General features: G+C 37.6%; 1 protein-coding gene across 3 annotated transcripts in view; it reads left to right on the top strand.

Moving 5' to 3' along the window:
• The window catches only part of TGFBR3 (transforming growth factor beta receptor 3), a 114,727-nt gene that overhangs the window by 70,983 nt on the left and 17,928 nt on the right, over window positions 1-25,816 (top strand). For all 3 annotated transcript variants that reach the window (XM_085231330.1, XM_085231328.1, XM_085231329.1), the window contains exons 5-12: window positions 6,053-6,236; window positions 11,782-11,950; window positions 14,194-14,341; window positions 18,502-18,691; window positions 19,874-20,184; window positions 20,931-21,080; window positions 22,806-22,937; window positions 23,190-23,366. In XM_085231330.1, the coding sequence (XP_085087456.1) occupies window positions 6,053-6,236; window positions 11,782-11,950; window positions 14,194-14,341; window positions 18,502-18,691; window positions 19,874-20,184; window positions 20,931-21,080; window positions 22,806-22,937; window positions 23,190-23,366 (1,461 nt within the window). The remainder of the gene's footprint in view (window positions 1-6,052; window positions 6,237-11,781; window positions 11,951-14,193; window positions 14,342-18,501; window positions 18,692-19,873; window positions 20,185-20,930; window positions 21,081-22,805; window positions 22,938-23,189; window positions 23,367-25,816) is intronic.

Raw genomic sequence — 25,816 nt, forward strand, 5'->3', positions numbered from 1 at the left:
ACTTGCTAAACAGACCCAGATGCGAACTGAGCGCTCTGCTAGAGGAGTGAGAAAGGATAGGAAGTGCATGACTAGTGATAAATATAGTATAAATAGTGACCTTTCACTATTCAAAGTAAAATGCTGTAGATTTTCAGCGTTGTGTAACAGTGTAAAGAGGAATTTAAAAGGACGATTACATTTCTACAGAATCCTGGGTTTGTTTTTTGTTTAAATCTTCATAGTTCTACTTAGTAGCAGGAAATAATCCCATGGTTGCCCTTTTCCACTTGGCAGAGTTCATATTTCCCCTTCCCCTTCCCATACCATTTCTGTACTTTTTGGAAGGAATGTGAAAATACCATTAAGTGTCTAATTAAAAGCATTGTTTAGTAAACTAACTTTTATTATGCTTGTCACAACAGTAAAATTCCTCAGTGACTTTCTCATTTGGCCTGATTTACCCCCTGACAAAATCATGCTTTTCTAGTCTATATAACTGTTTTCCTCCCAGAAATTTCAGAGACTATATGTGAGAGCTGTTCTTGGCAATCAACTGGAAGAATTTTGTCAGAAGTAGAAATGGTAGAAAATGAGAGTGCTTAATACATGTTTAACAGTGTTGCATTGCCTGCCTTCAATAAAGTGGAATGTGAAAGAGCACAATAGTTCTAGTAAAGCATCTTTAAATACTTGGATTTTTTTGATTCAAAAGTTCCTTCAGGAAATGTTGGAGAGCAGAATTGATATTTTTGACTTATGAAGCTATGTTCATTGCAAAGAATTCTGTATGTGGTAGCATGATGTCCCAAAACAGGGGACTTTTTTTTGCAGTACAGAAGTATCTTTTGCTTTCAGTGTAAAGCACTTTCATTTGGAAAGAAATGTTTCAAAATTCCCAAGTTGCTGGTAAATACCAGAGGAATCTATGCAAGTCTATGTGCCTTAGTTTCTCCTTCCATGGAATGGTCAGGCCCTATTCTTTTTTTGAGCTTGGTTTGCTAAGGCTGTCACAGTTCATATTAGATTCTCTCATGTCCTAAGTGATTTAAGCCATTTTTCAAAACTCACGCTTTGTGCTTGGTGTTTTATTAAGCTTCAAGGGTGGGCTGTCTTCATGGGTCATGGCTCCAACAAAAGCTTTGTGTGCATCCTGGGCTTTACGTTAAATCAAGTTGCAAGAACAAGGAAAGAAATAACATTCTGGCACTTGGAGATTGGAGTAGACCCATTCTGCAATAGGCTGAAGTGTTTGGAGCCAGATTCCTGTGCTGATTTTTGTCTCTTCTGTATTGTCATAGTTCTTTCCTGTCCTCGCTTGCTTCAGTTGATGGGGGTTTTGCAAGTGGAAGTTCATAGAAGCAAGCAGCACATTTTGGCAGACTACTGGTGTTAGTGATGCAGAGATAATAAATCACAACAGGTTGTTATTCAGTCACTAATTCCAGTGGAAAGTATAGCTACACTTGCCTAGATATGCTTTAATTCACCCCTTCTCTAGCTAGATTGAATCTAGCTTGAAAAAATCCCTGAAAAAGCCTCTGCTACCTTATTTTGTTCAGATCAACTGAATGTGTTGAACCTATTAAGATGGTATTAGATTACTGTGAGGTGAGTGAACAGTTATCTGTATATGTTAAACTCCTGCTGAGCCCTAAACTTTGGGGTCAGATTTACCCTTCATGTCTTTTTTTTTTTCTTTCCTTTTTATCATGATTCTTTCTATGGTGGTTCTGAAAATTGAACTTGCTTTGATGTGGTTTCAACTTAGATGGAAAATTTCTAGATTTTCTTTCCAGATGCATATAAATGTGCAAGTGTAATCCCACAAGGTTCTAATTCCTATCAGGTTCTTTGATAGTTGATGAATTCAACATCTTTTCAGAAGCAGAATTAAAATCTGCAGATAAGATAATGCTGTTTCTTTCACATTTGTTTTAAAAACAGTGAGAAATGGAAGTGGAATTTTGTCATGACTTTAAGCGGACTTGAGAACACCAAACTGAAATTGAGAAAAATATACTGCTATCTGAAAGCATCTTATCCCTGTTGTTTGTAGGAAATAATGCAAAGCTGATAGATGCTGCACAAATGTGCAGCATATTTTATGTTGCATCTTATTTCAAAAGCAGCCACTTACCAAGAAGAAAGTCCTGACTCTGTGTAGGCTGCTATGAAAGTCTGTGCAAGATTTTTACTTCTACTCTGAGTGGGTTTACTCCTCTCTGACATTTTCTGTCATGGGTCTGACACTATCTAGGAACATAAAAGGTGCTGCTTTTCTTCTGCTGATTTGTTTGCGCCATTATGGATGGCTTTGTTGGTCACTTGTGCTGGAGGGGCCTTGGTGAGTGACTGTTGCTGTGAGGGGAGGGAATGATTCATGCTGTGAACCTTAACTTTGTATTTGGAGTCAATGTCCAAAGGTATCTGACTCTCTCTCAAGACTAAATTATGAGCTTGCTTCCTACTTGGGTGTTCTGAGTTACAGCTACATTAAATTCTTAAAATGTCATAAAGCAAACAAAAAAAAATATCCCCAATATACCAGGTTCAAAGAAAAGAAGAAAAAAGAAAGACACAGTACTTTAAAGAGAGAAGGAAATAGGTAAAATAAGAAACAGAAGTTGCTGTTTTGGGTGGCTGTAGTGACATGCTTACCAGTGAGATGACTTACGGCTGGTTCGGAGGTGTTCCTTCCGACGAGCAGTAATTTGCGCAGTTTGGCACTTAACGCCAGGTAGCTGATGTCCCAAGGTGCCTTGGCAGCACTGCAAGAACAATTTTTGTGAGACTGGAAAGTTTTCTTTAGAGACACATAAAGGTGGTTTTTTTTTTCCAGGATGAGAGATTCTTGAAGTTTCCTTGCCTCTGTACAATGCAAAGAAAATTCCTGTTTCTCCCAGGGACCACTGGTAGTGGGCACTGGGGACCACTAAGTTACATCTAGGTAGTAGTGTGTGTAATCAAAGTAGGTTCCTAAATATGTTTTATTGCTTGATAGAAAGCTCAGATTTTGGTAGCAAATGCAAGATGCTGCACTTGATCCTCATTCCCCCTAACAGCAGAGCCTTTTGAACTGCGTTCCTTGCTGTGGAATACTGCCATATGTGGACGGTGTATTTTGGGCCTACAAACTGACTTTCTGCATCAGACTTGGAAGTTCCTCATTTAGCCTCAGAAATGTGGCAAAGCGTGTAGATGACCTCAGCAACAGGGGGATGTTTCTGGTGCCATCATCTTTAATGCCCACACAGCAACAGGAAGAAATAGAGCTGGGGCGCTTTTTCCACTCTGCAACCTCTGGAAGTAACCACTGAAGGAGATGAAGTCAGAAGATAAGAGTGAACATGGTGGCGGTTTCTTAATCAACCATTAGGCTGGGTAATGTGTGCTCATGTTAAAATTGTTGACATATTTCTAAGCATGTAAAGCATTCTTTGGTTTGAATGCTCTGGCTGCCATGCCTGAAGTACTTCCAAGAGGGCTGCTTTTGTTTTTTTCTGAAGAGTAAACAGTTAATGTTCGAAGCAGGTGTTGAAACAGGGATGGTCACCTTTTTTGGAAGAGTTTGTTGAATTCTTTCCAGAAAAAATAATGTGCTTGGCCCACTTAACCTTGCCTTAGGTCCATGTAGTAAAAATCCTAACATTGGCAGGAACAGCAGAACTCTGCACTTCTTTTAAAAACATAATAGTGAAACCATTAATTTCTAATACTCTTCAGTCTGTGATTAAAAAATAAATGATGATAAGCTTCATGTCTACATAAAGATGTTTACTATATGATCATTAGTTGAAGATGTTAGTGAGAGACTTCTTGGTGATTCTGCTTTTTGTCTCCCAGTTTCTCTCTAGTAAGACTCAGAAATTTGGGTGTGATGTTCATTGATAGGATCTGTTCTGCAGGAAAAACATTTGTCTTGCCCCAGAATTATGCTGAATATTTGCAAGTTTTAATTAGTAATAAATGGAAAACCAAGAGCTTTGAGGAAGAAACCTATTGTTAACAGACACTTAAATATTTCAAATCCTGAATAGAAAATACAGTGAAAATGCATTATTGCAAGCAAATGCATTTCTCTAGACAATATGTTAGAAACGTTAATATTTTCCTCTCAAATTTTCCTCAAATGTCTTAAAAGGTTACACTGATAATTCTTTTCTCTGACACTGACCATGGAAAATACCATCTATTATAAACTGTGCAAATGAACATCAATTGCTGTCACTCTTAGATGCACTGTAGGAATTTTTTGAGACAGTTAAGGAATCTTGGTTCCTGGCAGTGGAATGCCAGTATCTATCCAATATACTTGTAAAATAGTAACTGATGAAATCCTTAAATCCAGCAATTCTTACTCAAAGGAGAATTTTCTTTTTTAGGCCAGGACTCTACAAAGACGTCCCATATGTTTGGATAGAAAAGACAGCATAGTTAAGAGGTGCTGCATAGACTGTCTCCACATGACCTGTCTTGTACTGACAGTGTGGTCTTTGTCCTGTAAGACTGGGCCCACTATGATCCAATGTTAGAAGCATCATGAAAACCAATTCATGGTGCAACTGCTTCTAAGTAATGGAATTACAAAGTGAATACTATTTGCTAATATGTTGCCATCTGTTCCTAGTATTGTAGGAAAATCCTAGATTTTCTTTTATGGTAGACTACTTTCTTACTTGGGAAGGATGGTATTTTCTGTGTTACACAAGATAAGGACTAATTTAAAGGAAATGTGTTCTGATGGTCATATGAAAAACAAATAAGGGAGATCATTTGGAATTGAAACAAATATTAGTTTAAACTTTGAATGCTATTCTGGTGGGGAGAAAAACATCTTCTATTGAGCAGAGTGTGATACGTGGATAATAAATGCCAACATATTAGCTGGAAGCATGGAGAAGAACTTTTGAAATTCCTTCCACATGCCAAAGGGCATAATTTATATGTTTGCTTAGACAAATACTTGTATGTGCTAAACAAGCTGATATAGAACATCACAAAATAGTGTTGTGAACAGTAGATACAGAGAAGATAATGGCTGGTTGCTATTAGTTAATTTTATCTAATTGGAGCTTGACTTCATATAATTTGTTTAAATAATTGCTATTGATAAATTGTTTAAAAGGGTAGAGGGATACTTATCACCATTATCCTGTGATAGCGTGTAAATAATACTCAGAAGGGGTTGGAAATTGTTGCACTGTGCTTTTTACTCTTTTGATCAACGCTGTTAGTTTTGAATTCAAGGAAGTAATACACTTTTTTTTAACAAATAAATTAAGTTTACTAGAAAGCCTTGATGTTGCAGCAGTATATATTAATATTGGGATATTTTCTGCCTTCAGGCTTCTGTCTGACTTGTACTCAGGTGCAAGAACTCATACACTCTATATTTTGACAATTTTAAGCACTGTTTTAGTTTTTCTGGCCAAGACGTAAGTTAATACAACCTATTGATAATGATTTTTCTGAAGATGCAAGTCATCTGCTTTATGTGCTAGATCAAAGCATTTCTTTTCTTATTCTGAGTAAAGCAGCAGTGTATATTTCTGTAGCCTGTCTCATTTCTTACCGTGTCTCTCCATTAGTCTTTTCACTGTACTTGAAACCTCATGTTCTTTCTGATTTGGAAGTTACTTCCAAATCAGGTTTATTGAGCTTCACATACTTCTCTCCCTTCACTTACCTGGTCTCTGTTTTTTAACCCTCTCCCATTTCCTTGCTGTCTTCCTGCTCCCCCCTTCTCCTATTCAGATTACGTGCAGCATTATTATACTACTGTCAGCAGCTGACATGAGAGTGGTTCAGAGACCCTTTGATTCAGCTGCCATATGCACTCCAGCCGAATGATAGTTGGAAACGCTGTGCTGTTTAAAACAACTACATTAAAGTAAATCTCTGCAAATTAATCATTATGCAGTTGTTAAAATGCATGAAATTTAGGCATGAAGTTGGAAGTAAGCTGTAAACATGCATCTAATTTGGATGTGCCAGATTACGTTGCTTAAACGGACTGCATGTCTGTGTGGATAAGTGTACAGCATTAAAATTGTGTTTTTATTTTCATCAGGTGTCTTCAGGTTCCATTGTTTGGTTCGAGAAGGGAAATTTCTCTTTGTCAGCAGAAATGGAAGAAAAGAATTTTCCTGAGAGAAACGAACATCTGTTACAGTGGGCCCAGAAGGAATATGGAGCAGTAACGTCTTTCACCGAACTCAAAATATCAAGAAACATCTATATTAAAGTAGGAGAAGGTAAAACAAACAAAAAGAAAACTGGCAAACAAAACTCAACAGGAATATTGGAACTTCTCAATCTTGAGAATAAATTTAACTGCCATATTATTTCATTGTTTTTTGATTTTGATTGTTAAACAAACCTCTCATTTTCCAAAGAGATATGTTATGAAGAGGATAAGGCAGAGAAATAAAATCAAGTCTAAGGACCAGATGTTAGGTTTAGGTTTAGTCAGTTTTTAAATGAATTTTGGTGCCATAATTTTATGCTTATAAATGCAGGTACAAGATCATTGGCTATAATCTTACAAGAAAAAAAATTCACATTTTAAAAGAAATATACTACTCAGGGTGATTGTTTGGGTGCCTTCAAGATTCAAGTGTAGAACCTGAGGAAAGTTTCTAGAAACTTTCTGAGGGCTATTTCTAGAAATACCTGAGTTGTCTTTTGTTTTTCTTATTCCCTTGTATAAAGATACAGGCTACTCTGAGCAAAAATTTATTGTCTTTCTCATGAAGATAGGTCACCTCAGTCTGATCTGAAGTCTTTGTGTATTTTTACCCTGAGGATCAAGATTTCCTATCCCTATGAGCTGGGCTAAACGGAGCCGGGAAAGTACTCCAGTGCCTGAGGGATTTCATGGCCCATGTTAGGGTGGGGCTTTAGCTGTATCTGTGCAGCTGAACAATATCAGAAAAATATAAAAATATGAATCTATGCAGTAGCTTCTGGCTCATGCTTACATTATCATGCTAAGGATATCTTCTGCAAGAGATTTGTATCTGAGCTGTTCTTAAACCATGGTGATACAACAGGCACAGCTTTTCTCTTCACTATGATCTTGGAATAAGGCTGTTGGTTTAGAAGAGTTTTATAAACTACTTATCTTTATTCAAATTTATTTTCTGGAACATATATAGATGGCAGAAGAAATTTATCAGCAAAAGCAACTTTCCATTATAGTATGAGATAATGAGGGGTGAAATTTGCTTCATTTGCAGGCATGAGTTGTCCTAAGATTTCAGTGTTCATTACTTAATGGCCTGTTTCAGTGTTCTTTTAGTTCTTTGAAGATGTCATTCAAGTCTAGGCTAAACTGAATGTAATGAGGATAAAGGCTGGTAAAAGTGAATTGGAACTGTTCTTTGCATTGCAGCTAGAGATCCAGCTGTTCTGAAATATTAGAAATCAGTAGAACACTTTTAACAAAGGTACTGAGCATTGACTAGCACCAGCAGACTTTTTAACTTAGTAGCAGTTCGGCAGTATTTCTAGAGAAACTCCTGCAGAGTAGAACTAGTTGGCTAGCAAAAAAAAAAAAAAAAAGCAAAAACCAAACCCAACGTCTTCTGTGGCAAAAACACCTAATCCTCACCACCTGTATACGATCATTAGATTTCTTGAAGTGTAAGCTTGTCCCCCAAATCAGAGCATGGCTGTGTTGGTTTTATCCAAAACCTGCCAAATTTGTAAAGGATTCCCCTGCATGATTTTTGTTCTGCTTGGCACCAGTCTTGTATTTTAATGCCAGAAGATCATTCAGAAATACATTTATTAGGTTATTAAAGTGCTCTTGGAACATATGTATGGGAGTAGTGGTCTCTATGTTACAGAGATAAGCATTCAATTAGATACATCAAAAAACATATAAAATTGTTTGTTGATTTGCTCATCTCCAGTCAAACAAAACAGCTAAATATGAGAGCTTTGCATCATGTTTAGAGTATATTTAAACACAGTTTAATTAGGAGTTAAGTACACAAAATGGAACTTGGCAAGCAACCAACATCAGTTTCTGAGAAGGCTCCTACAAACTAGCTCAACTGTAACCATATTTGATTTAGACTTTTTGGCCGAAGAAATAAAGGGGCGGGGGGAAGTGGAAAGATCATGCATGTGTATTCCTGCATAGGGGGAGGGTCAGTTCTTGAACTGTAGCAGTCATGCAAGAAGTTCTATGAAAAACACGTGGGACATGGACCTGATCTGCTTCTCTGCAGAGTGAACAATGGAATCAGTGAATTCCAAAAATCACAGTGTATGCTGATAGGCAGCTCAGGCTTTTCCTACAACACACTACGCAGTCAGTTGCCCTCTGTGAATTCACGGCTAGTGTTACTCATAAAAGAAGAGGCTGCATGAATTCATTCACTGCTACACAGCTGATACAGATTTTAATGTGGGTAGTTAAATGAATGCTGCCATTTTATCTTTATTCAAGTTAAAAATATCTGAAATTGGAAGACGTAACATTTTAGAAGTTGGTGCTCTAGCTGAATACAAGGAGAAGAAAATTGCAGCCAGAGGAAAAAAAAAATCTGAAGAAGGATGATCTGTCATGGAATAAAACTGCTTCTGATGCCATGAGTCTCTGAAATCAGTTTTGAGGCTGTGAGTGAAAGGCAGCTGAGTATGGAAGCCTGTCAAAACTGGGTCGGGGCCAGGCACACCTGAATCTTATTGATTCCATCCATCAAGAGCCTGACTGTGGCTGATCCAAGCTCTGCAGGGGTGGTGAGCGCAGTGGAAACTTAAACAGGCTGGAGTGAGAATTTTGAGCTGGGAGGCCCACAGAGTAGGGGTGTTGTGGTCAGCTGGACTTTTGTGATAAAAGAGATGACAAAGTGATAGCCATGATAATTGCTATCAGATCCTAGAGGGCTGGACTGCTCACAGAAAAAGTGATGCTAGAGCATATTTTTCTGTAGAAAAGAAGCTGATTTAGTTCCTTGTGGCTCAATAAGATATGATATGCATTTATCAGTTAGCTAAATGTTTCCTCATGCATCTGGTATCACCAGTCTGAATCCAGTGCAGGTGTGCTAGCCTGGAGGGCAGCCTATTTTCAACACATTTAAAAGAGAAAGAGTCAACCATAATAATAATAACAGGTCTGAAAAAGACTCCATGTACAATCAGTTTACAAACTAACACTGTGCTCCTGTCCTGGCAGAAGCTGGAGCTTCGGTCCTGTGCTGAGTTGGTGCCCTGTACTCACTCATGCTTGCAGACTTGCTGGGTTTAATACTGTAGGTTTGTGTTCTGTGCTGTGGTTTGTCCTGCCATTGCTTCAGCTCACTGCTTCACAGTGAGTGCTGCTAAGAGCTTCCTCCCTCCCTACAAAGACTGCAGCTGCTTTCTGTTTTTTTTTAATGTGGTGCCACTGTAAAGTTGATGTGCTGATCTCTGTAGTGCTAAGGGCTAGTGAACTGTAAAGTGCTCCTGAAAAAAAGCCCTACATTTTTTTTGTGTGTAGAGGAGTGGGAGAGGAAAATTCTAAATACCTTGCTCATCCTCAGCTTAGAGTCTTGAAAGGTGAGCTCTGCTTGGATTGGATTTTTATTGCTGAATTAAGCTGCTGCTGCTAAGACTGTATGTCTTGGAGAGTGACACCTAATTATTCAGAGATGTTGCCCACAGGAACTCCTGGGAGCAGCCAGCAGCTGTGGACAGAGTCAGGGCTGCATGCTTGTGGCAAGCAGGGCTCGCCAGCTGTGGGTCTACAGCTCACCTGGTGCTGTTGCAGAGGAGGCTCACCTTGGTGCCTGGAGATTAGGGAGGCCTGGGGCTTCTAGATGGGCTCGTGGGCTCTGTTTGATCAGTTGAATTGCAGATTCCCGAAGCAACCTTCTAAAGTAACTAAACAGCACTGAAAGGGAGAAAAAGAAGGAAAATAAGTATGGTGACCAAAGAAAGAAGAAATGAATCTCCTTTTCTCTTACAGCCCAAATCTTGGTAACTGACAAGAATAAATGCATTTTGGTTAAGACAGGGGAAGTAAATGTGTATATCAAGCATCTACTGACAGAGTTAAAATGAGCACAGAAGAAAGGCGTGTGTGGAGCAGGGGCCCAGGCTGGGGAGCATCAGCACTGGTGGCAGTGAGAGCAGCAGTTCCCTGAGCTGTGCTGACGCGGCAGGGAAGGGCCAGGAGCAGGAGGCGAGTGCTTTGCCATGGCCTGTGATAGCACGTGTGGTGATTACCCACACACTGCTTAGAAGCTGATGTTTTATGGGTTTAACTGTGTTGTAGCACAGCAACTGAGAAACAAATACATAATATCTGTGTGTAAGTATGGGCATATATATATAACTTCGGGCTCAGTATAGATCATTTGGGATCACTTTCCATTCTGTGCTGTAGTGGGAGGAGTTGGCAGGAGTGCAGCTGCATTCAAGGCTAATCTGGCAGGGCACGCACCAGATGTTGGAGGAGTGCTTTGCTTGCACAGTATGAAGAGTTACTACCTCATGCAGCTTTGACAGGTTCTGTACAAAAGGCAATAAGGTTAAAATTCAAAGACTGCTTTGTGTAAGATCAGGAGAAGAAATTCTCTTAATTGTTTCCACTGTACCTTGGGTCACAGGAGTCTGTGAGCTTTCTGAGAAATTGTGTACCACATTCAAATGCACTTCAGGGATGACATGTCAGCTCTGATTTAGGAAGCAAATACAAACAGTGATCTCCAGTCAGTTTCTAGGAGTTTGTCCGCAGCTTTACATGCGTAATGCATTATATTCTTTTAAATATTTTTCTGTTGTGCTATTGATCTTAAAAGGAAAGCCTTCTTGGTAATGCAAAGGTCAAAGTGGCAACAGTTTGGAATTCTGTTCTTATAAGACTGTCTTGAGCATGATACCTTCTGTGTATTATGGTAATTCATATGTAAAGCTCTCTCAGAGGTTGAAGTATTTATATATGCTGCTGCTTGAAGTGCAGCAATCTAGGCTGTGCATGAGCACTTAGTACCAAGTGACTATTTTTTTGTTTAATTTTGTGCAGTAATTAATGTGCGTGATCAGCCAGACAGTTAAAACCAAAAGAAAGATTATCTACTCTAGGATTTCCTCACTTCGGCTATGAGTTATATCAACCATTTATTTCATCCTTTTCTTGCTATATTCAATTTTTCATGTGTAAGAGAACTGTGATATTTCTGGACAAAGCTGATACTGACTACAGTACTATAGGAAAATATACTGAATATGGAAATGGAATATATTTTCTGTGATCTTTTAAATATGTTTAGTTTTTAATAATAAGAAAAAAATTTCTAAAGGGAGGAGTTAACACAGAAGTTTTGAGTTAATTTCAAAAGAAATATGAGAGAAGCAAATTAAATATGTTACTAATTTTGAAAAATGTCCATGTATTTTCCTTCAGTATTGTTTTCAGGTTTCTTTTGGGGGAAGGGAGTTCAAATCTGTACTACAGAATCTGTAGTTCAAAAGTATGTATTTTAGAATCACAAAATTGCTTAGGTTGGAAAAGATCTTCAAGATCATCAAGTCCAACCACAACCTAACCATACTACCCCAACTGTAACAACCCTCCGCTAAATCATCTCCCTGAGCAAGAGTGCTGTATTTTTGCAACAGATATTTGCTTTTCAACATTATGGTGATTTCTCCTAAGTACTTAAGATGGGCAGTAGATGAACCTCTAGTGCTAGAGATCTGCATTGTAAAATACAGTGCTGCATTGAAGTAGATGCTTTACATACATGAATGTAAGTTGATATTTATGCATAAAACTACTTATGCTTTCTTTTTTTTTTTCAGATCAAGTTTTTCCTCCCACGTGCAACATAGAAAAGAATTTTCTCTCTTTAAATTACCTTGCTGGATACCTACAGCCAAAAAGAGCAGAGGGGTGCCTAATTTCTAACTTGGCCCAAGAAAGGGAAGTTCACATAATTGAACTAATCACTCCAAATTCCAATCCATACAGGTAAGGTATCATGGAAGGTATCAAATCTGAAATCACAGCTAGATCTTTCACTTCTGTATTGGAACTTAAATGAAGATAGCCTTTTTAGTCATTTCATCATTACAGGAAGAGCTTGGACCTTAACATTTTAACTTAAGTAGAAACTAGTTCTTCATCATGTAAAGCCTCTGGATTCTGCTTCATGATTTTTCTGGACAAGACCGTAATGCACAGTTTTTATGGATTTTACTCTGCTCTCCTTCTCTAGACAGAAATCTTGCTCAATCAATTGATGTTTTCTAATGAAATGAATAAGGAAGTATGAATAAGGACAGAATCTGACAGGGATTACAATAAGCCTACTGAATGTGGGGAGGTTAGAGAGGAATTAAAAGTAATTTTGACCTGTCATAGGTATTGATGACTTACAACAACCCAAGGGCACTAATTCCCAAACAGGGGTATAGAGGTCATGAGTGATCTGTGATCCATGGTAAGAGTGTCACAGTTCTGCAGAATCATAGCCGTATTTTCTAAAATGTTTCTGGTTGAGGTTAAGGTATAGTTTGATAATCTACGAGAAAAAGGATTAACAACAGTCCATTAATTTTTAAAAGGTATATATATAGTTGTTAGGTAAAATTATGTAACTCTCTGTACATGTTATTAGAGTTATCTAAATTGTCAAATGTACTGTAAACTTGGGACCTAAGATGGTCAAAGCATTCATCCTTTGCCTGTCTTTCTTGGATCTTAGTGGAAACATATGAATGGTGTTTGCTTCAGATAATCACACCTGAAAAAGCTCTTCATAAGTGCTGAGTAATGTTGCTAGAACAGAAATTTGCCATGAAACTTATTTTTGCAAGAAGAAAAGCACACTTTCAGCAGAGATGACGTAGAATTAAAATGTCGTCTGCTTTCTGCAGACTGGCTTTCCAGCGTTGTCCACTTCTGTTCCTTATGCATTATATTTCCCATCTCTAGCCAGGAAATCACATAGGGGGACAGAGGTGGAAGTTTAATTATCTCACTGCATGATGCTGAACCCAGGGCCTGAAAATACTCTAGCAATCTTAGCAGAGCAAGAAAGTGCTGAGGTGGTGGAAGGCAAGTAGTTAAGTCCTGCCTGTCTGTGGCAGTGGATAGTAACCCCATTTTGAATCATGGTATTAGTTTGTAGCAACATTACCATGAGTCTCTTACAGCATTATGCAATGATTAAGGCCCTGTTTCTATTCCTCTGGGCATTTGGCATTAGCTGACAGTGCACAGTAGGAGTTTGTTTTTTAGATGATAACACTGCAAAATATTTAAGTGTTACAATACTAAGAAAGACAGTGAGTATGTTAAATTTCTGCTTGCTTCATAAATAGTTCCACAGCTATCTTTACAAAGTTTATCTGCACAGAAGCTGAGGTGAATATGTGTAAAGCTACATGAGATAAAACAAAAGATGCCAAGATATGAAGTCTCAGTGTAGAAAATTAGTTGAAACTTGATATTTGGAGATGAGCACATTCTTAGACATATGTTCCCGTAAGATGATCTAGAAGTAAAGGTTTTTACGTTGAATTAATATTTTGCATGATGAAATGTTATTGCTCTACTTACTGTACTGAAGTCTTGAAAATCTGGATAGTGTTCGTCTATTTTCCAGTGATCAGTAGGCTGTACATCTGTTTTCTTGCCTTTTTAAAGTATATATCCAGAAGTATTGGAAACTAAATAGGACAGCTCAATTCCTCAACACGTACATGATCCTAAGCAAAGTAATTTCAACAATTTAACTGCATAGACAGAGACATTGCCTGATACAGTATTTTTGTGTTTTTTGGTATTAACTTGCTTGTCTTTTTGCTTTTTTAAGATACTATTTTGAACTTTAATACAGTTATACCCAGAGGAAAGTGAAACAGCTATATTTAGGCACAACTGGAGTGAAATAAGCAAAGGGTGTAAAGCAAACTGTTTGCCATATAGCTAACCTGCCCCAAATAATAGCTGAAATGAGTAGCACACTTCTTGTAAACAAAGAAGCAGACAAAAAAAATTGTCTAAAAAATACTTTATCTGTTGCGATGTAAAATCATTCAAGAGTAAATGGAATAACAATCTGTTTTGCACATGTTGTGTTGTCTGGGATAACCTCCAGCATTTTAATCAGCTGGCCAGACAGTGGAAACATGATGGATTGGAAGAAGGTTGATAGCTGGAAATTTCTGGCACTCTGGTCTTACTTTCCCTCTATTTTCCACACACAGTGCTTTCCAGGTGGATATAATCGTTGACATTAAACCATCTCAACCTGGCGCCAAACTTGACAGAAATGTTGTACTTATCCTCAAGTGTAAGAAATCGGTCAACTGGGTTATCAAGTCACATGATGTCCAAGGAAAGCTGGAAGTCATTGTAAGTTATGGCACCCTGATTTTTTTTTTTTTGAGAGGTGCTATGTATGAACAGTATGAAATCCATTTGAATGTGATATGCTGCTAGTCCATATTGATTTTTTTAATGTATTCTTAGCTGCTGGTGCTGATGCAAACCAATGTTGCAAAGAGTAAGTACAGAAACTGTACATATTTTTTTCTCCTTTACATACTGACCAACGTGTCTCAAAAGCCAGGCAGTTACTGCAAGGATTTAGAGTCTATGTCTTCTTGATTTCTGTTGAAGTGCACTCACTGTTGAGTTGAATCTTCATCTCTTTTCTTGCTGTTAATTTGGTGAATGAATCTACAGGTTCATATAAGAAGTTGGAAAGATGCCTATGAAAGCAGAATAGATAATTCTAGATATAAGTCATACACCCACATTGCTTTAGAAGTGGAAACTGCTTTGCGCCTTCCACTTGTGATTCTAGTGGTCTCCAGCCTTCTTCCCTGCCAGTATTTCTGTCCCCAGCAAGCGTTTGGTCAAATTGACCTCACCTCTGTTCAGACCGCAAATAGTAGGTTTTATAAAATTTAAAACCAGGGTCTGTAAAGCTGAGCATTTGAAACCATACTTAAACATAATTGGAAGCTCCAATTCAGAATGGTTTTTGGCACAGGCTCTGTGACTCAGCATTGCTGCTACTAAGAAAATAAACTTTTCCTTTTTTGGAGAGAAAATACACCTAAATAAAAATTAGATTAGGCTTATTTCTCTCTTAAGTAGTGAGTTGAGTGCATTATAAAGTTGAGATTAATGTTGGCTCGAGACCAGCCAGTGGCCTATTGGTTAACAGTTTTGCAGTAACTAAGATGCACTGTCAAACTCTAGCCATTTATGTTTGTACGAATTTATTTGGTATCATTCTCTGTTGAATGCATGCAGGTCAATACTGGAAGGATCCAAAGGATCTACATAGGTCTCTTTGAAAGTAACTCCTCCTAGTTATTTCCATATACAACAGATACAAACAACACAATTCCACTATTAGATAGAGTATATTCTCAGCTACAAAGCACTTCTTTTCAGCATATCACCCCCATTAGCTATGTGTTTTCACCAGCAATGAATGGCCTGCATGCCGTGCTCATATGCATCACCAGCAGAGATGACCTACTGTTGCTATCACCTCTGCTGAAATGTGCCACCCACTGCCTCACTGTTCTCACTTACATCCACTGTTTGGTCTCCTTAAACGTTCAGCAAGTGGCAGTGAATTTCAATGGGCATGATTTTTTCTGCATGGAGGAGTTCAGTGACACACCTTTGCTTCATATACACTTCCATGTCAGATGCCATTCTGTCAGGCTGCCCCTCTGCTGCCGTCTGTTGCATAGAAACAGGCTGTGATAGGATATTGATGGGAAGGTTTAGCCTCTACTGCTGTTCCACCAACATCTGTCTCTGACATTATATATTAGGAGGCATTGCTTTCAGAGCAACCCTCATAATCTGCCTACCACTCATTTATTTTAGGATTTGATCTTTGATTTTAAGAGAAACCAATTTTGAGGGAAAATATGATGGCGTTGCTCAGGAAATTGTCTGAAAAGACTTTCTAGTGTTGGTAATGAAATTCCCATCTGATCCCTCGCACGTCTTGATCATATGGACAGGTAGGACTGATCTAGTAGGTCTGAAAAGAATGAGATCAAGGTCAGTTGCTCAGGATTAGTACATTTGTAAACAGAAGATCAAAAAACAACATTATACTTGAAGCTTTCATTTTGGATTATTTAATAAAGTTCACTGTTGAATATTTAGACTTTGTTCTTCTTCCACACAATAGAGAACTGTGCACTAGTTCACTTCCGTGACACATTTCAAAGCCATGAAGCTACCTCTTTGTAGATACGAATTTTCAGAGAGAGCATTTATAGGAGATTTTAAAATGTCTTAAAATGCTGCAATTTTATTGAGAATAAAGAAGAAGTATTATTATGTTTTGTTCAAGTTCGTCTTTAGTAATCATTGAAAGTATAAGTAAAAAGTGAAAATTTTCTCTAAAGAGTGGCAAAAAATAATATTTTATTTAGGTCAGCAAAAAGAGAAAGTATTGCAGTATATGAAAATGTCAATGCATTAAAGACTATATGTTTATGTTAGGATTTGTGACTGTTTACTGGTTCATTCACATAGATGCCTAATTTTCCAAATGTGTGTTTGTTCTACTTTATATGGGGGAGGCAATTAAATAACCACTTATTATTTAAAAGAATGTACTTCAAGGATTTAGGATCTGTTCATATTTCTATTAAGCTAACGGCCTTTCCAAGCCCAAATTTAGACAATACATAGAAACATTACTAAACAATTAGGTAATGTTTCACAATGTGCTTTTTTATTAGTTGAGTAGGTTCCATGCACTTCGATTTTCCTGATATCTTGCCCTCAGTGTTAGTCTTGAGGGGATTGACAAACTGAGAGTGAAAGGTTAATGCTGTGCTGCCTCAGCCCGGAGAGCTTGAGTTAAGGTCTGGATTCATAGATGATTAAATGATCATTTGTCATTTCCCTCCTTGCCGTGCTTCTTGAAAAATTGATGGACACAAAATTGAGTAAAGAGAGAACAGTTTAGGTAAAATAATTGCACATAGTATATGTGTAATGTGTAATGGGCTGTGTTCAGATCCTGTTTGCAGCCTTATGTCCTTACATCGGCTTGAGTTTCAGTGCTTGTTGAGCTATCTGCACTTCATGTTGCTCCCTTCAGAGTGGGTGTCTTCTTACACAGCTGTGTACAGATTGTACAGTGGAGAAAGAAATGAAATTGCAGAAAGATTTGATCAATTCCACTGTATTGAGGTGGGTAAAGAGTAAAAGAGGTAAAAAGCACAGAACAACAAATCTCTGATGATTCCAGAAGCTTGGAGGAATTGTTCTTTAAAGAGGAAAACTGCCTGCCAGTTTCTGAAAGGATCTCTCTATTTGGAAAGCTTTCTAGGCGGCTCCATGTTGATTGCCTGCACTGTGAAAGAGTGTTGACAGGGCAGGCATATGAAGGAAGGTATACCTATTCCTGGAAGCCCTTGTGATTGGTTTTGTTTCATTGAGTTGATGCAAGACTAAACTTTCACAGGCGCACTGTGGCATGGAGAGGTATAAACAAGCTCTGAAAATGTTCAAGAGCCAGCTAGAACAGAAAAGTTGTGGGATAATATTTGTTCAGCTGTCTCATTTTGACCAAAAAAAAAAAAAAAAAAAAAAGAAGAGGAAAGTAGAGAGGGAAATCCAGCAAAATTGGGATGGCATAGTAATTACAGCTGGTCAAAGCAGTATGGTAATATGAAAATGTGTGATAAATCATATCCAGATTTGTATCTATTGGAAAATAAAATATTATTTGATCCAAAACAGTAATAAGGCACTGAAATTAAAATACTTATGGCTTCCTTTTTCTTTCTTCTGTTCAGTGGTATTTAATGGTCTTTGAAAACTAGTAATAGTATCCTCAAACCAGACACTGTGCACCTAAAATTCCCTTTAACTTCTGTTGTGAAGCTTTGAGTATGCACAATTGGGTCATTAGAAAGAAATGAGGGAGAGAGCTGAAGATAAATAGTATACAGCCTCTATGATGGAGAATATAATCAGGCATGGAAATTAAAAGTGTGTGCTGTAAATTGAAAGATGTAATCTGCATATAGAAAAAGCAATGCAGTCACATTGGAGGAATTGTTGAGTGGGTCATCATGCCCTTTCCTGCTGTGTGAGTATATTCAGCTTGTTATGTAGTTTGTAATGGAATTGTTACAGTGATAATAGTAAAACTCTAAACGTAAAAATAAATTCATGTATCTTTAGCTTTGTGGGAATACATATTTAAACATAAGATGCCAAGCACTTAAAAGAAAGTTGAAATGTAATATCAATGAATATTTTCTATCTGCCCCTTTGACAGCTAGAGATGCTTGTTATATATCCTTTCAACTTGCTTATTTGGACAAGAAAACTTTCTCCATGTGTGCAGCAGTTCTGTTTTTAAGGTGGCAGAGTTTATTTTATTTTATTTCCCAGGTGATCTCAGTATGCTGTTACTAACAGAGTAAAATTTTTCAACAAAATATCACTGTCCCTAGTCCATGTTAAGTATCCTTAAATGGTAAGTAATGAACCATGTTTTTCTTTGTTTGCAGACGTCAAATAGTATTGGTTTTGGAAAGGAAACAGAACGATCCATGGCTATGAGTAAATCAGTAATACCCAATATTCCTTCATCACATGAGAGTTTGATCAAGTGGGCATATGAGCATAAATATAGTCCAGTTACTTCCTATACAAAAGCCCCTGTAGCTAACAGATTTCATCTGCAACTTGAACATACAGGTGAGCTTAAAGATGGACTTTTATCATATGGAAGAAATAAATACTGTCTTTCCAGGAGTATGATGCTTCTAAAGGTCCTTTCTCAATTTTGGAATATTGCTGTTGGAGATTGTGCTGTTTTCACTGCTCCTTGTAAAGTATGCTGGTTGTATGTGTAAATGCTCATTTAAAAGTAAAAAACCAAAAAACTGTGACTTCTTCATTCCCGACAAACTGTGTTACATCCTGAAGTGGAATTAAATGGTTATATTTTGTCCAATTCAGAAGCTTGACCACGCTCAGTGTTCATTGGAATGAGTCTTCACCAAGTGCAGATTTTGTTAGTTAATAAATGCGATTTTGTTTTTTTATGAAAAATATGAACATGTTTCTTTGGACAATTAAATGAAAATTTAAATTGTCGACTGAAAAAGCTTGGTTACCAAAAAAGTCTGAGTAACTGGAATAAATGCAGCCATTTAAAAAAAAAATTATTTGGTCAAAGTCACTGCTGACTTAAATATACCTTAGTCCATCGAAGCTAGTAGAATTGCATCTCCTTTGGTGATAGTTCTGAATTTCAGGCCCTACAAATACCATTCTCTTTTTTGATAAAATTTATGTGAATATAAACTTTATCACTTGCACTCTTCTGGTTTCCAGATAATTTTCTACTTGGGTGAGGTGCTGAGGCTTCAATCCTGAGCAGTACAGCCTGCAATCTAGGAGATAGTGTTCTCATTTCCTCATTTCCTCATCTTAAAGTTAATTCTAATTTAACTTCACTCTGGTTATATAATTAGTTCCTCAACAGTAGAATTTGTATTTTCAGGTAATAGAAGAATTTCACAGGTTCATATGACTGACTGATACTTTAGCAGCACTAGTGTATTTCTTGGGTATGATATTTTCTTTATGTTTGTGGTGGCCTTTTGCATATAATGAAGCCCATTCAAAGTCTGTTTTTAACTATTAGTGAAGCATATTTCTAGAAGGGAATAAATATACCAACATTAAGTGCCTCAGTATCAACTATACTGTTGGTGGAGGAATTGTGGCTAATAAAGTACGGAGATGATGCTTTATGGATGTCTTTCAGAAATTCCTTTTTGGATAATATTTTTTTTACATGAAAGTTCTTCAGTTCTGAATACTTTTAGGAAAAGTGCCTAATAACCCAATAAACTTTTTTTTTACCTTTAGAAGAGATGAATGATGAAGAAGACCATTCTCTTCCTCCAGAGCTTACAGAATTGCTGCATGGCGCGAAGAATCCTGCATTAAGTGATGGCCTGACTTTTCCTTTTCACATTAATAGAGGAGGACATGACACAGGGGGAGAAGGAATTTTCCCATCCAGGGATTCAGTGGATACTTTAATTAATCATGACTTTGAGCATTCCCTCTCAAAACACAAAGAACCTGAAGAAGTTCAAGGCAGTGCTGATGTAGCCCTGTCAATAAAGTGTGATGACAAAGTCATGACAGTGGCTGTAGAAAAAGACTCTCTGCAGGTAAGTGAGGTCTCTTATACTCAAATTTGGGCAGGCTTTTTTGATCAGACCATTTTATTTGAATTTTGATGGAAAATAAGTAGTCTAAGATCCAAAGCAATTTTCACCCTCCTCACCTTCCCCTGCTTCCCTCACCCTTCAGTAGTTTGATGGGGAAACTGTACTGTACCTATTCTTTGCCATAACTCTGGGTCTTGTTTCCTCTTCTCAGTAATCCAGTAGTTTGTAAAGAGATATCCAATTAAAGCTTTGCAGGATTGATTCTGTAGAAAACTACTGTGTTCAACCATTGGTCAGTTTTTAATTTCCATCGTACAATGAAATATTTCTGTGAAGAGGCAGCTAAGGGAATGGAAAGCAGGAGGGTGAAGCTACGTAGTCTGCTGTTACCCATTATGTGCTATTTTATTCCATCTTCACCATCTACCAGCTGACAAGTTGCTTGAACCCATTTGCATTGTGGAAAATAGATTGATACAGACTAAAGCATTTTAGTTCAAGACCAAATAGAGTTTCTGTTAGTAGCTTAATAATGAACCTGTTGTTTCCTTTGTTCCATGTTACATTTATTCCCTGTCTGTCAAGTATAACAACATTTTGAGATTGACCTTCCCTGGATGTCAGTACAATGAACTTCATTTCTTCTTATCAGTAGTCATGAACAGTACTCTAAGCTACACTTTAAGAAAGAGTCTAACACAATTTCAGTGGAGGTTTCAGCCATTTACAAAGCATCTTTGTTTTAGGCAAGCGGCTACACAAGAACTGAACTCTCATTGCTGGATCACTCTTGCAAAGCCAGGATGAATGGTACCCATTTCATTCTGGAGTCTTTGCCGAACAAATGTGGGACTCGGACATCATATATCTTGGACAAGATTGTTTATTTTAACTCTGTGAGTATTTTACAAAGTGGAGCCGCCTTCTCTGCTGCACAGCATAATGATACAAGGAAGCCACTGTAGTTAGCTTTAACCTTAGCAGGAAAGAGGCATCCTGACCTTTTCCTGTTGAGCTCAAACCTAGTTGTAGCTACAGTCCCTGTATTCAAAAACGTATGAAAGCTATACATTCCATCTGACCTTGTGGTCAGATAGTATCCTATAGGAAAAAGGAGGAGTTGAAGTTGCAGGCTTTTACAAAATTACATGGCTGAACTTTGGGAACCCTCTGTACCAGTTTCAGAGAAGTTGCATCTACTTTCCTTGTGCTGTTTAGATGTACCCACACTTAAGAAGTAGGTATGTTGCTCTAAGAAGGGATAAGAATGAAGTTCTGTGACTGCAGAGAGCAATACCATTTAACTCACTGAATTGCTTCAGATGTATCCTTTTCTTTCAGAATAGTGGGTGAAAAGGCTCTCAAAAGTGAGGAAAAGAGATTGTGCATGTTTCTCTCTTGTATTTTGGATTCATATTTATTTGCTATCAGTTGATGCATGTGAGGAAGAGGCTCTGAGTGTTTTTATGTGAGTAATGATGTCGAGGAGCCTTCTTAGGTTCTACCACTTTTATAATGGCTCAGCTTATGACCTTAAAAATGTTGCGATTAATCTGGGTTGAGAGGTAATGACACATTTCTCTTGCTGAGCTTTCCAGTGCTTATCTTTGGCAAATAATGCCTGTGGTCCAACCCAAACACTGCTAAGGCAGTCTGATTTGACCTTGCCTGACTAAAACTGGCAAATCTGTAGTGCCTAACTTTAGAAAAAGTCCTAAACTGAGATTGTAGATAGAAACATCTCCAAGCTGTAGAATAGCATGTGTGTGGAGCTAAGTACTGCCATTGTTCCTGTATTATATTCTGTTGTGGTCTAAACCAAAATGGATATTTAATGCTTCTCTCCTTTCTCCATCATGTCTTTTAAGAGCCTTGGTTACTTGCTTAAATTCAGAATTGTGCATGGTATCAGTGGAGTCCCAAAAAGGATGTGTCACTTTGTAGTGGATGCTCTGTGTCCAGGAAAACAAATATGAAGTCTTAGAAGGATGGTGACGAGCCATACAGTTGCAGGGCATAGATCACCAACAGAGTGAAGAACACTGCTAAAAGAAAACTGGAATTGTCAAGTGAGGAAATGGAAAAGTGTGATAAGGAGGAGTGGAAGAGCTGAGTAGAAATTCAAATTAAAAAACAAGGAAAAGGACATAATTTCTTCGGATGTGCATCTCAAAAAATAAAAATGCAAATGACAGAAGAGAAGAGCCTTTAATGACCCTAATACTTGCAGTGATTTTTTTCATGTGTGCATAAAGGAAAACTAAAAGTTGTGAAAAATCACTTTAGAAAGCTATTTTTTCTAACTAATGTTGGCTATAGAAGTGCCAGAGATAGAATGGAAATACTGAAATGCTTTTTTAGATACCAGCACCCAGACCAGCATTTTTTATGTCTTTGCTTTCTGAATTCTGGAAACAAACTAAAGGACTTTCACTAAACATAACCTATGTATTTTGAACAGCTGTGTGTCAAGCGTATGAGATGTTCTTTTACCATCTTTTTAGCTGGTGCACTTCTTTTGGCTTTCACATTGTTCTGAAGAGAGAAGAAAATAATAACTGTAAAGAGAGAGTGCTCAATTATCATCTAACTTTATGCAATTTGCAATATGTTATGTGCAGATTGTTATTCAGCTATCCTCACCAGCAGAAGGCAGCAGCTTTGATGATGATGACATGGAATCAGGTGATAATGGATTTCCAGGGGATGCTGACGAGGGAGATGTTACTTTCTCAAGCTGGCCTGAAATAGCGGTATGTTACTCTTGGTTTTGCACCTGAGAAAACCTGTTGTAATAGGCAGTTCACAGAAATTATAAATAATATAGCAATTAACTTGTCTTTACCACTTTTCCTTCCACTTCAATTTCTTGTGACCCTGCTGGAGGGTTGCACTAAGTAAAAAGAATGTGGGAGGGACATTACTGTATACTCAAATTTGTCCTTTCTTTGCTACCACTTCTAACTCAGGATGCATTTGTACTTTTATCTTTTTTGTAATTTCAGTTTAATTGCACACTGCATCAGCCAGAGAAAGACTTTTTTAATCCTGCCATGTTCTGGCCTCCTGAGCCACACATCACTAATGTGACCTTCAACATGGAGCTCTACAAAACAGATCTGTTCCTTGCTCCCTCCCAAGGACTCTTCTCTGTTGCTGAAAATGGGCCAATATATGTAGAGGTAACAAACTGAAAAAGGCTTTCAAGCTAGCAGAAGCATTTTGCAGGGCTGTACAACTCATTGTGCAATTGCTTTAAGTAGATAGCTATGTGCTTTTGTGATGGTAGAGAACAGAAACTGTGGGTTTGATTTTGACTACAAGCAGGATAGTGTTTTTGGTCAACATCAAAAGACTCTTGCAGAATGCATGAGTTTAAGTACAGGGTCATTCTTTTCATATCTGCTTTAATGTTCAGAACCTAAAAGTGGTCTCTAAGTTTTTGCTCTGACCTGGCATTTTTTGGTGAAGACTTCAGGGCTCATTTTATTGGGTAATGTGGTTGAGCCTCATATGAAATATGAAGGCATGGAAAAAAATGGTTGCATGTGTGTGTCTTTTGCATACTGGTGTTCTCAGGTTACAAAGTTAATACAGGTTCTGATCTATCTCTGAAGACTTACAAACACCAATTTTCTTATGCTAACACACGGCATCTAAGGGCATAAAATAAATGAACCCAACAAAGTCAGCAGCCATAAGCATAGTAGCTCATTTAACATTAGTAGTTGTCATCACTTTTTCAGTGTATTGTGAATCTTTCTCATTCTCTAACCAGTTAAGAGGTTTCTACTTCTTTTGAGGAAGGTCATAAGGATTCATCCCAAAGTAGTTATTTTAAATGAGTTTCTGAGTCTTTGTAGTATGATACAGCACCAAGACACTGCGTGGTGGAAACAGAAATGTGAATGTGGTATCGGAGCTCCAGATTCCGTTTCCTTTCATTTGTAGTATCCTCCTTGTTGTAGTATCAGTTAGTAGAGCAGTTTTCTGCTTCCTTTCTTTAAAGCTTCTGTCCATTTAAGGGCGTCTAGATAGTGGATGGTCTGTGAAGGTCTTTTTGGTTTGGTTTGGTTTGGTTTTTCCATTTCTCACACTTTTCTTGAGAATGAAATACTAGCTAAACAGTGAAAAGAGTAAGAAGCTTTGGCTTTACCATATCGTCAGTGCTAAAATGAAGTCCATCACATCAGTGAAGCCTTCTCTAAAGAGATCTACTTGTCTCTAACGCCGTCATTAGAGATTCTTAGCAAGCACACTTGGGAATGATATTTGTGACCTGGTAGTTTTTGTGTGTTCTGTAGATGTTTAGTTGTTTTCTGCCTAAAAGACTTCAAACAATGTGATAGTGAAAAGTACTTAAGCAACAAAAATAAGGTACGTCCTCATCATTGAAGAATATGTTCATAAAAGACAAGTGATATTTTTTTTCATTTGGATAAAATCTTCTGCTTCCTTCAGCAATCCGGGGTGAGTCCCTTTGGCTTCTAGCTCTTGGAACTGATCTGGTTCTGGAGCTGATTTTTCAGACAAATGTGCTGATTATTTCACCACCTGTCCTGGCAAACCGCCCCTCCCCCCCCCCCCCCTTTTTTTTTTCTGTTTCTCCTTCTTGCAAAATGGAAAATTTATGTCAATTTGGGACTTCTGTGATTTCATTTCTAACTGACAGACTTTTTTACGTTGTTGTTATTAAAAAGATAATTGAAATAATTTAAAAAGCAAACAAACTCCCCACTATTTATGATCATTAAATTACTTAAGCCTTAATCTGTAAGAACTTTCTCTGCTAAAAAAATTTTGTTGGTGTCTGAACATTTTGGCTTTTTTTCCCCAGATTTCATTTTCTTACCTTATTTTGGTCTCACCTTCCTAGTATAGTTCTTTTTGTTTCCTTGAGATATTGTGCATCTTTTTATTTGCACAATGTTGTTTCATAACACTGTAATATATTTGTCCTTCATGCCATGTCTTTTTGTTTTAAACTAGTTTACACTACCAGCTTCTTTCCCCATCATCATCAGTGCCTTGATTTTCATTCACCGCTCTTGTTTCTTGTTCTTTTTATGAGATAATCACTCCTGATTAGATGCTTCAGCTCATCCTTTCATCTTTGATTACTGCTCATGTGGTGAAAAAAGGGAAATGCCATTCTTCACTGCACGGCTTAACATCCAAAAATGTCTGTATGGACCACAGGAAAATTTGAAAGGCTCTTAAATATACATGTAGCACATAAGAATTAAGTGCACATTTAAGGCACATTTCTTATTTCTAAGAAGAAAATTATTTCTTGTGGAACTGTTTTCGTCACATCATGTTAAATGGTCCTGGTATTTGTTAAGACTAGCATGCTTCATTTGTTAAAAATTCCATTTTTTTTTCCTAATTATTCTGTAACATTTGCTGTCTCTATCCAGTTCAGCTGAAGCATATCAGTGCCTTGCAAGTTGGCACTTTTAATTATTTTTTATTAAAGAATATCAATTTCAGACTCATGCTTGACAATAAATTAGGGCTTTTTAGTAGCCTGCCCACAGCCCCCAGTTCTGGAATGCCACCCGCATCTCAGACCTTGACCTCCACTCTGCCTCTGCATTCCACTCGTGGCTGGGGCTGGGTTTTCTATTGT

The sequence above is a fragment of the Meleagris gallopavo genome, chromosome 10, assembly GCF_905368555.1.
Source record: "Meleagris gallopavo chromosome 10, MGAL_WU_HG_1.1, whole genome shotgun sequence".
In the NCBI taxonomy this organism is placed as follows: Eukaryota; Metazoa; Chordata; class Aves; order Galliformes; family Phasianidae; genus Meleagris; species Meleagris gallopavo.